Here is a 14,867-nt window from a genome sequence, read left to right on the forward strand (position 1 = left end):
AAGGTTCTCCTATACAACTAATTTCTCCTACAAATAAAAAAATTAGATATTTTTTCGAGAATATTCAGAGGATTCTCTATTTTCATAGGTGTCAATTTCGATTTTCAGGTTGTATGGATAAGTTATTTTTCGAGTCGAATGGATAAGTTATTTAAAACTGCAAATTCAAAATCTTATCACATATTTTTGTTTTTAAATTTTCTAGATTATTTTGAGATGATGTACCATGTAAAAAAGATTTACGAATGGAGTTACCCACACTTGCTAACTTCACATCTCCACAGTGATTCATAATTTATTTATTTTTACTTTGAAATGCTTAAACAACTTATCTACTGGTACGTACCTCCTTAAACCCTTCTAATAATTTCTTTTTATTTATTGTTTAAATTTTAAAAGTAATTTTATGATCTTATTTAATAGTATATTTTTTAAAATAATTTTGTCTTGTCCAATGCTATAGTATTTTGTTTAAAAAGTTTTTCTAAAATAAAACTATTTTTATAGCTTCTTATAAAAAGCATTGTGGCTACCATCACTAAAATTAACTTGAAATAAGATTTAAGTATAATTTAGATTATTTGATAAAATGGAGGGGCCGGGGAAAATAATAATAATAATAATAATAATAATAATAATAATAATAATAATAATAATAATAATAATAATAATAATAAAACAACTTGATGTTTTCCAAAAATATCTTCAAATAATTAATGCAAAATTTGTGATTAAGGATTTTTAGTACAATACTATGCTTTTAAGTATATTTGTGTGTTCAATTTTATTACAATTATTATACAGATTTTTGTGGTTTGATTGTATTTTTGGAACTAAAATTTAACATACTTTTTGTATTTTTTAAATCTCTTTTCTTTTTTAACTTGATTTTTAGAATAGTTTGTAGTTACTCAATAACAATCTTAAAAGTAATTGAACCCGTCCTTTTTTATTTGAATAGGAAGAGCATGATATAACCAAGAGTCACATTTTTCTTCTTCTTTGCACTATAGTTTTAACCTAATTGATACTTTGTCTGGACTTATATCTTGGCCAATTAAGACCTTTGTTGCGATTATCTAAAAACTAAAGATATGTGGTCCTATAAATTTTATATGATTTTGTTATTTTGTTATTTTATCATATATGATTATATGTCATTTTTCTACTAGAGAAGCTAGAATTTGATTTTTCTGTTTAAGATTCTATTTATGATTCTGTTGACAATATATGTTGGTTCCTGACAATTATATGATACAAATATTAAAGTTTAACACACTCTGTTAAATTAGGACTAATAAGAATAAGAATGATTGGTATTTAAATGTATTAATCATATTTTTAATATAAATTCAAATCAACTTATAAATAATGGATATTAATGTCTCCATTTATTTGAATATAATATTCATAGTCAAATGCATTTTAATATAAACATAGTAAGTGTTTTAAAGTTAAAAACATCAATAAATTTGTATTAACATATAAAATATTGTAATATTTAAGCATAATTTTTTCACTCCAAAATATAATCGTCTTTTCTTATTTCTTTTAACCATACACAACAATTTATATTATTTATTTATAGAATAAAAATATTATGAGTAATGGGGATAATTGCATTTGATATACTCATAGAAATATAAACAAAAAAATGAATGAAAATAAAAAATAAATAAAAAAGCACAATATAGATTTGAATTGAATGTATTCAAATTAATAAGATTAAATGAAAATTAAACCACTTTTAATGTTAAGACTTAAGAGAATTAATTGATTGAAATAGTAACACCTCACTATAAAAATTGACTTGATATTAAATTTAATGATTTAATGATATGTAGTTCTTTTTATTTATTTTTAAATACAATGCTATATTAGTTATGCTTTATTACAAAAAAATGCATGCAAGACAAATTCAAACATATATATATGCATAAAAATTTAATGACACAATAATATGTTCATATGTTATTTTTTAATATTTTTGATAATAATTAAAATTTAATATATTTATGTAAAAATACATGCACATGAAAATAGTTTGGATATAAATTATTAAATTGGTTATAAAAAAGGTAACTATTACAAGTTTAATTTAAAATATAAAAATATTTATTAACAAATAAATGAAAAAAAAAGATATACATCATTAATAATTTTAGTGTATTAGTGAGTAATTCAATTCGTTATATTTTTGTATTTATTAAAGTAGATTAATCTCTTTATTATTATATTATACACTCCTTATATTATTTTAAAGCATTTTTTATAAGTGTCAAATAACTTTGCACTCTTGACACGACATTATTAAACAATAATAGGTGTACAACATACCTGTCAAATCACTTTGCACTCTTGACAACATTGTTAAACAGAAGTACTCTATATTTTTTCCATCTGTACAATGATTCATCCGTAGGTTTCATAGATGTCAGTGATTCATCCGTAGGTTTCACAGATGTCAGCTCACTCATTATTCTTAAAGCGGTATCATTAAATAGGTGTTACCACCTATTTATGACTGTGACAAGACCTTAATTTTTATCTTTCAATATTTCTGTACAGAGTAACTTCTTCTTCCATACATCTAATTTCATCTCTCAATAGTACAGTAACTCCTCCGTAATACTCTCTCTGGTCCAATTTATAAGAGAAGATTCTCTTTTAGATACATTGAATAAATAATGTATTTAGACAACATATTGTCCAGATACATTATTTATTCAATGTATATAAAAAAGAATCTTTTCTTATAAATGGGACCGGAGGTAGTACATCTCATTTCATCGATAAATTTATCTTTTTTTCTTAAAAATAAAATAACTCTATCTATCTTCATATGCTATCTTCTTCTGCGAACATCTCAAAAAATCAGAGAAGTTCTGTGTCAATTTTGATTTTCAATTTGTATCGGTAAGTTATTTAACTCATTCTTCAATGCATTTATTTTCATCGACAAATCAAAATAATTTTTATATTTTTATATTTGAAAAAATTAGAAAATGTTTAATTTTTAATATTATATGGAAAGTTATTTAAAATTGGAAATTCAAAAGTCCTATTACATACTTTTGTTGTTTTTAAAATGTAACTCCCGCCAAACATATAATTTTATCTACAAATAAAAAAAATTGATTCTTTTATTTAGAAGATTCTCTATTTCCATAACTTTTATTTAGAAGATTCTCTATTTCCATAATAAAAATTAGAGAGGTTCAGTGTCAATTTAAATTTTAGATTGTATAAATAAGTTATTTGAAATTGGAACATGAAAATCTTATCGCAGATATTTTTTTTTAAAATTTCTAAATTATTTCGAGATGATGTATAATGCACAAAAGATTTAGGGATGGAGTTACTTGCTAACTTCACATGTCCATAAAATATATATATAGGACCAATTTTGTTATTGGCCTATTAAGACCTCGTTTTGTTCCGATTTTTAAAAAAAAATACAGATATGTGGTCCTATAACTTTTATATGATTTTGTTATTTTATTATTTTATCATATGATTATATGTCATTTTTCTACCAGAGAACCTAGTATTGGATTCTTCTGTTTAGGATTCTATTTATTATTCAGTTGTCAATATATTGGTTTCTGACTATTATATGATACAAATATTAAAATTTTAGAATAATAGGAAATTAAATTTAACACGCTCTATTAAATTAGGACTAATAAGAATGATTGGAATCTAAATGTATTAATTATATTTTTAATATAAATTCAAATCAAAATATACATATTATTGTCTCCATTTATTTGAATATAATATTCATATTCAAATCCATTTTAATATAAACATAATAAGCGTTTTAAAGTTTAAAACATCAATAAATTTTTATTAACAAATAAAATATTGTAATATTTAAACATAATTTTTTCACTCCAAAATAAAATCCTCTTTTCTTATTTTTTATACCATACACAACAATTAATTTTATTTATTTATAGAATAAAAATATTGTGATTAATGGGGATAATTGCATTTGATATACCCCATAGAAATATAAACAAATAAATGAATGAAAAGTCAAAATAAATAAAAAAACCCAATATAGATTTGAATTGAATGTATTCAAATTAATAAGATTAAATGAAAATTAAACTAATTTTAATGTTAAGACTTAAGAGAATTAATTGATTGAAATAGTAACACCTCACTATAAAAATTGACTTGATATTAAATTTAAGAGGAAATTATATTGACCTCCCTCGAGGTTTCACTAAACAACACAAACACCCCCTCTAATTTTGAAAAAACACACACCTCCCCTCAAATTATGACTGCTAACACCATTAGTATAAAAAAAAACATTCCTACACATAGTTTTTGAAGTTCTTAGAATTGTGCTCTTGCTTTCTACATTTTCCTCTTCAATTATTTAAATTAGATTTTAGTTTTTATCCTTTGTATTTGATTTCTTTGAACTATTTTACATTTCTTCTAACATTTTTGTTAGCTATGTATGTCTATAACATTTGAAAAATGAAATTGTGGATAAGTTTGTGCTAAATGAAATTGTGGTTAAGTTTGTGCTGCTATACATTTGAGCAAGGTAATACTGCCTTTTGAGTAGGTGATAATACACGTGTTATCAAGTTTTTAGCGCAACAGAGTTGACATCATGGATTTGTTGTCATGGCAACAACTTGCCTCTTATCATGGCAGCAACTTGGTTTAAAATGAAAGTGGAAGGAAACTTAGTAGGTGGAAGAAATTAAAGGAAAGATGAGCCCTAGCAGTTTCCCAATTGAAAGAAAGAAAGTGGAAGGGAACTTTTTCTGTTTTAACAGAGATAAACGGTGTTAAGAGAGATATTTATCATATTAAATCATTAAAATTGAAGTAGGGGGAAGTGAGTGTATGGTAAAAATTAAACAGGGGAGGTTAGTGTTGAGTATTAAAACGGAGGGGGTGTGATTGACATAATTTTCCCATAGCCTTCTTTATGATTGGTTTGAATAATATGCACACCATCTTCATCAACTTTATCAAATGAGGTAGGAACTTGTGTTTTTGTAAGAAGGAGTGGACGGAATATGAATACTTTCATCACTAAGAGGAATGTGTTTTCCTTGAAGAATGGTTGACCATTTCCCCGATATGTCTGAAGAGTCAGCCACATAGAAAACTTGTTTTGCTTGAGAAGCCATGATGAATGGTTCGGTCATTAAAGATGCCTTGTCAAGGTCAACTCGGGTGAATCCAAAGTCATCAATGTGTACACCATTACTATTATTGGAAATTTGATTTTAAATAAAGGCACTTTAAAATAACATAATCAATCTTCCAAATCAATGACACCATAGAACGCGGTAGTTCCCAATACAAGATTCTTATCTTCCGAACTAGAGAAATACATCGATTCAGCTTCAACCATAACCCTACTATTTTGCATTGTACTACGACCATCTTTTGATTTTGTGTGAGAGGTATAATGACCACTATTGTATGCAGTCCAAGTTATGACATTAAATTTTGGCATATACGACAACTATTTCAGTATCTCGGATGCACTACAATCATTAGATACACTTTGAATGGCTTTGTCGCCTGTTGAAGCGGTAAAGCGGCAAGCAACAAAAGATTTGGAAGTATTTATCCGGGAAATTATCGTGTCCACAGAGATTAGTGATATCGAACTGCCATTCAACAGTTTCCATAATTATGAGTTTGGTTTTGAATGAATTTAAATATGAAAACGGAAAAGTAAATATCAACACAAAAGAATTCATTCTTCAGAAAGAAAAGACTTATCAAGCCTGGTATATAATCTACTTCTCACAAACTTAAACTTATCGACCAGTTATACTCAACCTACAATACTCGTCAATGTCATCCGGCATCGCTCACACCCTAAGTCATTTCTAACTCAAAGTAGAGAGAACTACTATATCATCTCGGCGACGATCTCTCAGCACACCTCAACAACACAACATACATCCATATCAATCATATCGACGATCTCTCAACCGACACAACCAACACGAAAGCATTAAGCTTCGACACCCATAAAGATTGTTAGCTCTAAATCTATCTCTAAAATCCAGAAACTAATAGATAATCATCCTAGATAAGGATTCAAGAAGTCTATCTCTAAAACAACTCAAATCCCTAAAACAGAGCAAAAATCTAAGACAACAATCAACAAAGATTTGTAAAGCAAACTTGATATAACGCCATGGGCGACAAATATACATGAGTTCAAAGTAAATATACATACAAAACTCAACTAAGAGAAATACATAGAGAGAAATAGAGATAAAACCACAAATCTTCCGGTTTGTCAGCGCCGATTGATGAGCAATCCACCTTCGGATCACCGAATGCAAGACCCACAGTTGTTATCTAAGCTAATCCTAAGGAAAAATGGGTGACATTGGCATGGGAGCACAAAAATCCCCAAAACCAACCACACAAAACCTAAAATGTTCTAAAATGAAACTATATACAAATGTTGCTACGCGACTTTCGCCCGACGAGCCAATTGCTCCGCCCGGCGAAACCTTTATTCCTGGCCACACAGCCTCTGCCACGTCAATAAGTTGGTAAAATATCTTCTTTCGCCCGGCGAACGAAATACTTCGCTCGGCGACTCCTTCTTCTTCCGCCCGGCGACCATGAGGCGGACCAAGGCAGAAACTTGACATTTATTTTCCTCGCTCTCCCGGCGAGCCAATTGCTCCGCCGGGCGACTCACACCCGTCTGCAACTTTTTACTTCTTCAATTGCAACTTCTAATGGCTACTTTTTTATTGATCAAAAAATGCACCCTTGAAGCTTTATTACTAAATGCTCCAATAAATGCTCAAATACCTACAAAATGAATGAAAAACTATTAGTCGGTACATAAATGAATCAAAAACTTGATTGAACACAAAAGCTACATATTTATGTAATATACACTAAAACTCGTCTAAATTGAGGAAAAAGAGAAGATAAGTGCCGCAAAACTATACACAAAAATAACTACAATTTGGCACTAATCATCGCCTGATTCCCTTTGAGCGTAACGGATGCAAAAGCATGTGGCATATCCTCAGTGTAGCTCAGAACACATGACCAACCATATATGTGTGGGGAGTGCTAGAGGATCCAAGCCTGAAAATGGTACATGTAAATCATTAGTAATGACGTAGCTCAAGTGTTATGAAAATGACACACAAACACAAAAAGATGCAGAAATATTATCGTTAACAGTGTGTAGCTAGTTGTCAGTCATTTGTTTGATCTTCCATATATAATTTTCAGCTACCTTGAAGTATAGGTAGACCAAACAAGAGGCCCCCCCTCAATCATACTCATGGATCCACTCAAAGTCAGCGAAGTATCTTAGGTAAAAAAACATCAGCATAAGCGGCACACTTGACCACAAAAATGAAATTGCCAACCAAAAACAATAGGTATGCTCTCATTGTGTATGCTTTATGTTTCATAACATGCTCATCATCACTAACGACTTGCTCTTCCGCATGAAGTTGTTGTGCATATAGCTTATCTAGGAATCGAAACCTAGCATGACACCCTCGGGTTGTTTCTAACTCCTGAAGGGCAAGTCCTGGGTCAACTCCCAGATATTCCACCATCATATCCACTATCTCATATGTGTTAATCATGTCGTGGTCTAACAGTCTTACACTTATCAGAAGATGCACCAGGCATGAAATATTGTCCAGTGTGATGGACATCTCACCATGTGGAAGATCAAAAGATGATGTCTATGAGTGCCATCTCTCTACAAACGCGGACAACATACCATGGTTAGTAGTAACATAATTGATCGTGCAAAAGTCTCGTAGCTCAAATAGTTGTATCACATCCTGAAACCATTGCTCAATAGGCTACGAAAGACTTTTAATCTTTTGTTCATGGTTTATGTAGTTTAAAGCATCATGGTCCTGTAGAAAAATAAATCCTTGTTAAAACTTCAAATATTATAACAAATGTGTTTTTCAAAGAATGAATACAATTAGGGCTTCCAAATATTTACCTCTTCGACCCATACATGCTTGGAAGCATGGTCCGAATATAGATGCAACACCGATAAGTCAGAGGAGCCTCATCCAAACCCCTGAGGTGCTTGGGGTGTCGTCTCAAGTGTCTCGGTTACCTTAACATACCAATGGGGCTTATGAGGCATCAAGAGGTGACACTTGTCTCCTGCGGGAAGACGAGGAGGAAATGCATGAGCCCCAAAAGTTGTCATCTCCGCATTAACCGAACTAGAATCGACTAGTGCCTGCGAGGATTGGGCTCTTTCCCACCGAACTGATGCAAGTGCGCAACTCTGTCGAGCCTCAATCTAGCTTAGTTATCGGTCATATTGCCTATAATTACAAGCATGAAACACAATGAAATGAAGTCAAACAATGCAGACGAAAAAAATTGAAAATGCATCTCCTGATTCTGGGAAAACGTTGAAAAAATTCGAAGATACATCTCTTTAATGTTCTATAACTCAAAAGAACGAAAAATGGAAGCAATGCAACTCAATCTAACATATCCAAAAAAATGCATTGATAATTTAAACTACCTATCAAACACATTATTCATTTAAATAACAAATCCAAACTACCTATAACATAACATAATGCTCAATTTCTACAAATGTCTATTGAAATAAAAAAAGTAAAGAGAAATAAAAAACTTATCAAATGGGAGCTTGATGATGAGCTCTTTAATCAATTGGATGTTGGTGGAAGAAACTTGGAAGTGTGTTCAATGAGTTTAAGAGTTTGTGAGATAAGAGAGTTTCGAGAGTTGAGAGGTTTTAAGAGTTTGAAGAGGTGAGGAAGGAGAAGAAACTCTGACGCGTATTTGATTAAAATAGCGTCCGGAGATGTATCTCCAAAACTTATGCGGAGATGCAATTCTTTAATTTGTCTTGACATAGTCTTAGAGTCTGGCTCAAAAATAAATGTGACCGTAGTGCGTTCGGAGTTGCATTTTCAGATTATAGAGGTAGTTTTAATTTTTTTACTAGGTCTACAGTTTTGATAATTATATTCGACACTATAATAGAGTTGAGAAAAAATAAGTTGGTCCTCACTTAGGATGTGTTTGCCCTTGTCTAACTTTGCCACAACTTAGGGACCATCAGATATCCCTAAAATCGTTTATCCATCAATCTCGACTGCAATTTTATTTATTTTAACTATAAGCAAATAGTTACATAATCAATTAGATGAATTAGCTATGGCTGCACTCAGTCCATATTCGCCCCCTCTATCTCAATCCTTGAATGTTGGTTGTTAGATATCCTACACTTACATTTAGTAAAATAGTTATATTATCTTGATGCGCTCGGTATTTTTACTAGCATGCACCTAGCTCATTATATAATCGTAGTAATTGACATGAAAGAGCTTTCAATTCAACCAAACCGAAGTGATGTTTCGGTTTAAGAGTTACAATTTGTGTCTTATCATTATCAACAACTTCATGCTTGCTTAATGCTTAGCACACATTTGTAACCAATTCAAATCTTAAGAAATTATGTGGGTCTCTATGCTTGTCACTTGCATGTCATCATAATAACTAAACTATATATGAAAATCTCAAATAATTTCTTTCCATAAATCAAACCATGAAAAATTTACCTTGTACCTCTACAATTAGCACTATACCTCTATAATTTTTGAAAAATACCAATTTTATCTTTTAATAATTTTAACCATTTTATCATTTCACTTTTTATTATTTATAAAAAAATAAATAAATAATTGCACCCCTACGCATGTAAACTGAAACACTTTTTAAAAGTGTTCCGATAAAAAAATTGTCATACCAGAACACTTTTTGAAAGTGTTCTGGTATGAAAAAATAGTTAATTTGTCAGAATTTTCACTTTTCTTGCAAAATTATTTTTCATTTCAGAACTCTTTGGCAAAGTGTTCCGGTATGTAAAATAAAAGTTAAAACAGACTACCGAAACTCTTTTGCAAAGTCTTCTGGTAACCAAAATAAAAAATCGACTACCGGAATTCTTTTGCAAAGTCTTCCGATATGTAAAATAAAAGTTAAAAATGACTACCAGAACTCTTTTGTAGAGTCTTCCGGAACACAAAATAAAACTTGAAAAATTTTAAAAAAATAATTACCGGAATTCTTTTGCAAAGTCTTCTGGTATGCAAAATGAAAGTTAAAAAAATAAAATAATAAATTAGTTAAAAATACATAAAGATAAAATTGACATTTTTCATAAAAATGTAGGGGTATGAGAATAAATATAAAGGTACAAAATAAAATTTTCTCAAACCATATTGGACTCATTTCATAAAGCTCTAGGCCTAGGCCCCATTTTAAGTGAATCCACTATTACAATATTCCCATATCAAAAAACTCACATTCTAAATAATTAAAAAAAAAACATAGGATCACATCACACACAAACTTCATGACATAAGATAGTAGTAATTAATTCAATTCATTGATCAAACATTTTCATTTGATGAAGAGAGAAATGGTTGATTAAGTGATGATCCTTTAGCAACACTTGTGGGCCTAATGTTGCTATGTTCTGTAGTTGATGATGCAATTGCTAGCTGCTCTTTTGCAAATTTCTTCTCTTCACTTTTACCCCACAAGACAAAGTATAGACCAGCTACAATCAATATTGCTCCAATGACCCTATAATAAAAAGGGACATTATTATATGAATAAAGTAAAAAAAATAAAGGGGACAAAAAGTAAAGTAGATTTTATTTAATAGAAGCACACGAGACATGATCTTCCATTCAATAGTATATCCTATGATTAATATTGTTTCAACCTTTTTATATTTATGAAGAATCAATGAATCATTCAAAAGTGAAAACCTTTTCTGTTTTCAACCGAAAGTAACAAACTTGTTCAAAAGAATATTTTTCATTTTTCACCTTATAGTGTACTATATAATTTTTAGTATTATGTATAAGATGAAAATTGTGTATATATAGTTGAGTATTTATGATAAATTATGTATGATTTAGGATAAAAATTTATATTAAGAGGTGCTTAATTAGGGTTAGGACTAACCCTCCCAAGTAGAACTCTTCTCCTAAAGCAATGGAAGCCATGATAGCAACAACAAAAGTTTGAACAGGTTGATAGACAGCAACAAACACTGGACCTCCTCTATCAATACACCATATTTGTACTGCAAAAGCAATTCCAGATGCCACCACTCCCTGCATTAATTAAAAAAATTGATACTATATATAGTAGAAAAAAATTAATTAAAAAAATCTCATAATTCTATGGTAGAAAAAAAATCAGAAAAATCGCGTGTTATAAAGTTTGAATCGTCAGCATGCAAAACTGCGTTTAAGTCTAATAGTTTTGATGATAACTTACGGCGTATAGAATAGTGAAAGCTTCGCCACCAGAGTGAAATAACCAAGCTTGAGAATTTCTTTCACAAACCAAAGCAATAAGAAGAAATTGCAAGAGACCAAAGAAACATGTATAAGAAGTGACAGAAAGACGAGCAGGATACTTCTTAAGGATCGGTGCTTGAAACACAAGCCAAGCAGACCAAGACAAACAATGTCCAATAAGATAAATACATCCTAGTGTCCAGTTTTTTCCCTCAGCATCACCCAAAGACCATGTTCCAAAATCAATCATTGGTGTTGTTGTTACTTCTGTTATCAATGTTGCAGTACTATTTAGGTGATTGCTTGGAGTATATACTGTTGGACCTTTGTATAAGGTAATCACTGTTGCACCGATTACACAGAATATTGTTCCGGATACTTTTGCTAATCCATCTTTCCTATTCAGTCTCACTTGCTCTATTCTGTTGATGAAATTTTGCAGATGAAATTTTTGTTATAATTAATTAATATTTTATTGTGTCACATAATATAATATAGTATTTAATTAAGAGATTAGGTTACCTTAGTATTACTGCCATAAGAAATGTTATAGCAGGGACTGAATTTTGTATTGCTGATGCAAAAGTTGGAGTTGTATTCTCTAAACCAAGCAAGTAGAAACCTTGATTTGCTGTAATTCTGTTTAAAGCAACATATTTATCATCAAATCTTAAAAATATAAAGTCAATTTTTTTTACACAAAATCATATATATATATATATATATATATATATATATATATATATATATATATATATATATATATATATATATATATATATATATATATATATATATATATATATATATGTATATATATATAATGAAACATACCCAATAAGTGCTAGAAAAAAGAACTGGCATAGAAAGTTGAAATTAATTGGTGGTCTGTCTTTCCTGAAAAAAGGAAAAGAAACATGTTGATGAGAATCATAGATATTAATTAAACAAACATATATTAGTAATACATATATACAAAATGAACTAACTATATGTTATAATATTATCATGTAATTTTCTCGTGGATATTTTTTGACAAGCTTTTGTTACTATTTTATCAATATAATGTACATAGATATTTAATGGTACTAACTTTTCCAAGAAATAGGCAAAGGGAAGAAGTAGAAGAAGAGCAATGATGTTCCTATAAACAGGAAAAACAAGTTTGCTGATTCCCATGTTAAGAGCAGCTCTTGAGACAACATGAAAACCAGCATAACCAAACTGCAAAGCCAGCATGGCCACATGCAGTTGAAACCTTTCAGGAATAGAAAACCACATTCTCTTAGAAGAGACTGAATCAGCCATTGTTGGAAAATAATGTTCACACTGTAAGTATAGTATGGAGAAAGACTATATGAGTTTGAAGATGTGAGATGGTGAAGAGAAGATGAAACTAGAGGGTATAAATATAGTGTAAAGAGAGAGGTATGGCCCACAATAGTCCTCAAAAGAAGAAGTGTCAACTGTTGGTTATCCTTCGATGTTTTGTTATTGTCTCCCACATTCTGTTTAGGTGACAAGACAGCCCCCACTGCGTTTGGTTTCAAATTGAAGAAACAAACTGAACTGAAAGAGAAAATATATAGAGTATATAGTATTGAAACATTTTGTTAAATTTTTAATTTAATTATTATATTTTAATATTTGTTATGTGGAAAGATATATTTATTTGTAAAAATTAAATAATTAGTAGCGCTTTAAACCGTTACCAAATAAATTATATTAGAATTTATAAAATCAAATTACGACGGTTTTAACCGTAAGGATATCATTTTTAGGACAGTTTTGAACCGCCGGGAATATAAACGAAAACATAAACCAAAGGCATATTCACGACGGGGTTTAACAGTCACCATTTCTAGTTTAGGTCAATTCCAACCCGTCGTGAAGTAGCGCGACAGTTGGAGTGACGGTTTTGGCAACAATCGCGAAACAAGTTGGGGACACACGATTCTGCAACCGTGCTCCAATCGTCGTAAGTTGTAAATTGCGACAGTTTTAACCGTCGTAATCTGCCAAAATAACTATGCCAATTTTGATTTACCTTCATTCTTCAAGATGTGATGCTTTGTGAATCTTAATTGTTACATTTGAGTTGTTCCTATGATGGTTATTGCTTATGATTTGGTGGTATTTTCGTGCTCAAACACAATCAAGATCATAAAGTGTTTGATAATATGTTTGATAATATGTTTGATCAAGGTTTCCTTTCTTTTGATGATGTTTTGATTGTGTTTGATCTCTAACAGAAATGCTTCTGTTGTGAGTGCATACTATTGGAAAATAATTCCTTGTCTTTTTCATCCCCTTGAGGGTGATTATATATATCTGTACAACATCACTTGTTACCTTATTTAGGTGAAACCAATTCACCTATTCTAGCCTAAGACTTGGCATAGTATCACACTAATTATGGACAGTATCAAGCTAATTATTACAATGAATGTGGACATATATACATTTAGTCTAATACACCCCCGCAGTCGAAGCGGGAGGAGGATGGATGCTGAGGCTGGAACGAAAATCATCGAACAACGGTTTTGGAAGGCCTTTAGTAAAGATGTCTTCATATTGGTATCGTGTAGGCACGTGCAGAACATGAACTTGACCAAGTGCAACTTTTTCTCGAACGAAGTGAGTATCCATTTCGATATGTTTGGTACGTTGATGATTGACGGGGTTTCCTGAGAGGTATATGGCACTTACGTTGTCACAATAGACCACAGTTGCTTTTGAAATGGGGCAGTGAAGTTCAAGTAGCAGGTTTCGAAGCCAGCAAGACTCAGCAACGACATTGGCAACACCGCGATACTCGGCCTCTGCGCTAGAGCGGGATAATGTTGCTTGTCGTTTGGCAGACTAGGAGATGAGATTGTCACCCAAGTATACACAGTAGACCGAAGTAGATCGACGGGTATCGGGACAGCCGCCCCAATCGGCATCACTATAAGCACTTAGGTTGGTGACAGTAGAAGGTGAGAGATGTAGGCCGAATTCTTTTGTCCCTTGAATGTATCGTATAATGCGTTTTAGGGCTGCAAAATGCGATGTTCGTGGATCATGCATATAGAGACAAATTTGTTGAACTGCGTAGGAGATGTCTGGCCTTGTAAATGTAAGATATTGGAGAGCAGCGGCAAGTGAACGGTAGAGTGTTGGATCGTCAAATTTTTCACCAGAAGTTGCACTTAACTTGGATTTGGTATCCACTGGTGTGAGTGCCGGTTTACAATTCACCATTTTAGCACGAGAGATAATGTCTTCGGCATACTTGGATTGATGCAAGAATAACCCACCAGAATAACGTGTAGCCGACACGCCTAGGAAGTAATTCAAAGGGCCCAGGTCTGTCATGGAGAATTCTGACCGAAGAGCAGCAATAATGGTGTCACGAAGAGAGTGTGAGGATGTAGTGAGAATAATATCATCAACATAGAGAAGAATATATGCTGTGTCGTCGCCATGAGTGTAGATAAACAGAGAGTGGTCGGTCTT

The 14,867-nt window shown here is 31.3% G+C and overlaps 1 protein-coding gene across 1 annotated transcript; it reads right to left on the reverse strand.

Moving 5' to 3' along the window:
- Positions 1 to 10,214: 10,214 nt before the first annotated feature.
- LOC131594205 (protein WALLS ARE THIN 1-like) lies at positions 10,215 to 12,756 on the reverse strand. Its single transcript, XM_058866291.1, has 6 exons — positions 12,463 to 12,756; positions 12,204 to 12,266; positions 11,892 to 12,008; positions 11,347 to 11,791; positions 11,029 to 11,180; positions 10,215 to 10,641 (listed from the first exon to the last, which is right to left on the reverse strand). Exons 1-6 carry the CDS (start codon positions 12,675 to 12,677, stop codon positions 10,446 to 10,448), a joined length of 1,188 nt encoding a protein of 395 aa, XP_058722274.1. The 5' UTR covers positions 12,678 to 12,756; the 3' UTR covers positions 10,215 to 10,445.
- Between the last annotated feature and the right edge of the window lie 2,111 nt (positions 12,757 to 14,867).

The sequence above is a fragment of the Vicia villosa genome, linkage group LG4 (genome assembly GCF_029867415.1).
Source record: "Vicia villosa cultivar HV-30 ecotype Madison, WI linkage group LG4, Vvil1.0, whole genome shotgun sequence".
NCBI lineage: Eukaryota > Viridiplantae > Streptophyta > Magnoliopsida > Fabales > Fabaceae > Vicia > Vicia villosa.

Bases quoted from the DNA above. Each gene is read 5' to 3' on its own strand.
- LOC131594205 (XM_058866291.1), bottom strand. From the start codon at position 12,677: ATGGCTGATTCAGTCTCTTCTAAGAGAATGTGGTTTTCTATTCCTGAA. The intron at 12,267-12,462 runs GTTAGTACCATT...TCCTTTTTTCAG, and splicing joins TTTGCCTATTTCTTGGAAAA to GAAAGACAGACCACCAATTA. The intron at 10,642-11,028 runs GTTAGTCCTAAC...TTTTTATTATAG, and splicing joins GAAGAGTTCTACTTGGGAGG to GGTCATTGGAGCAATATTGA.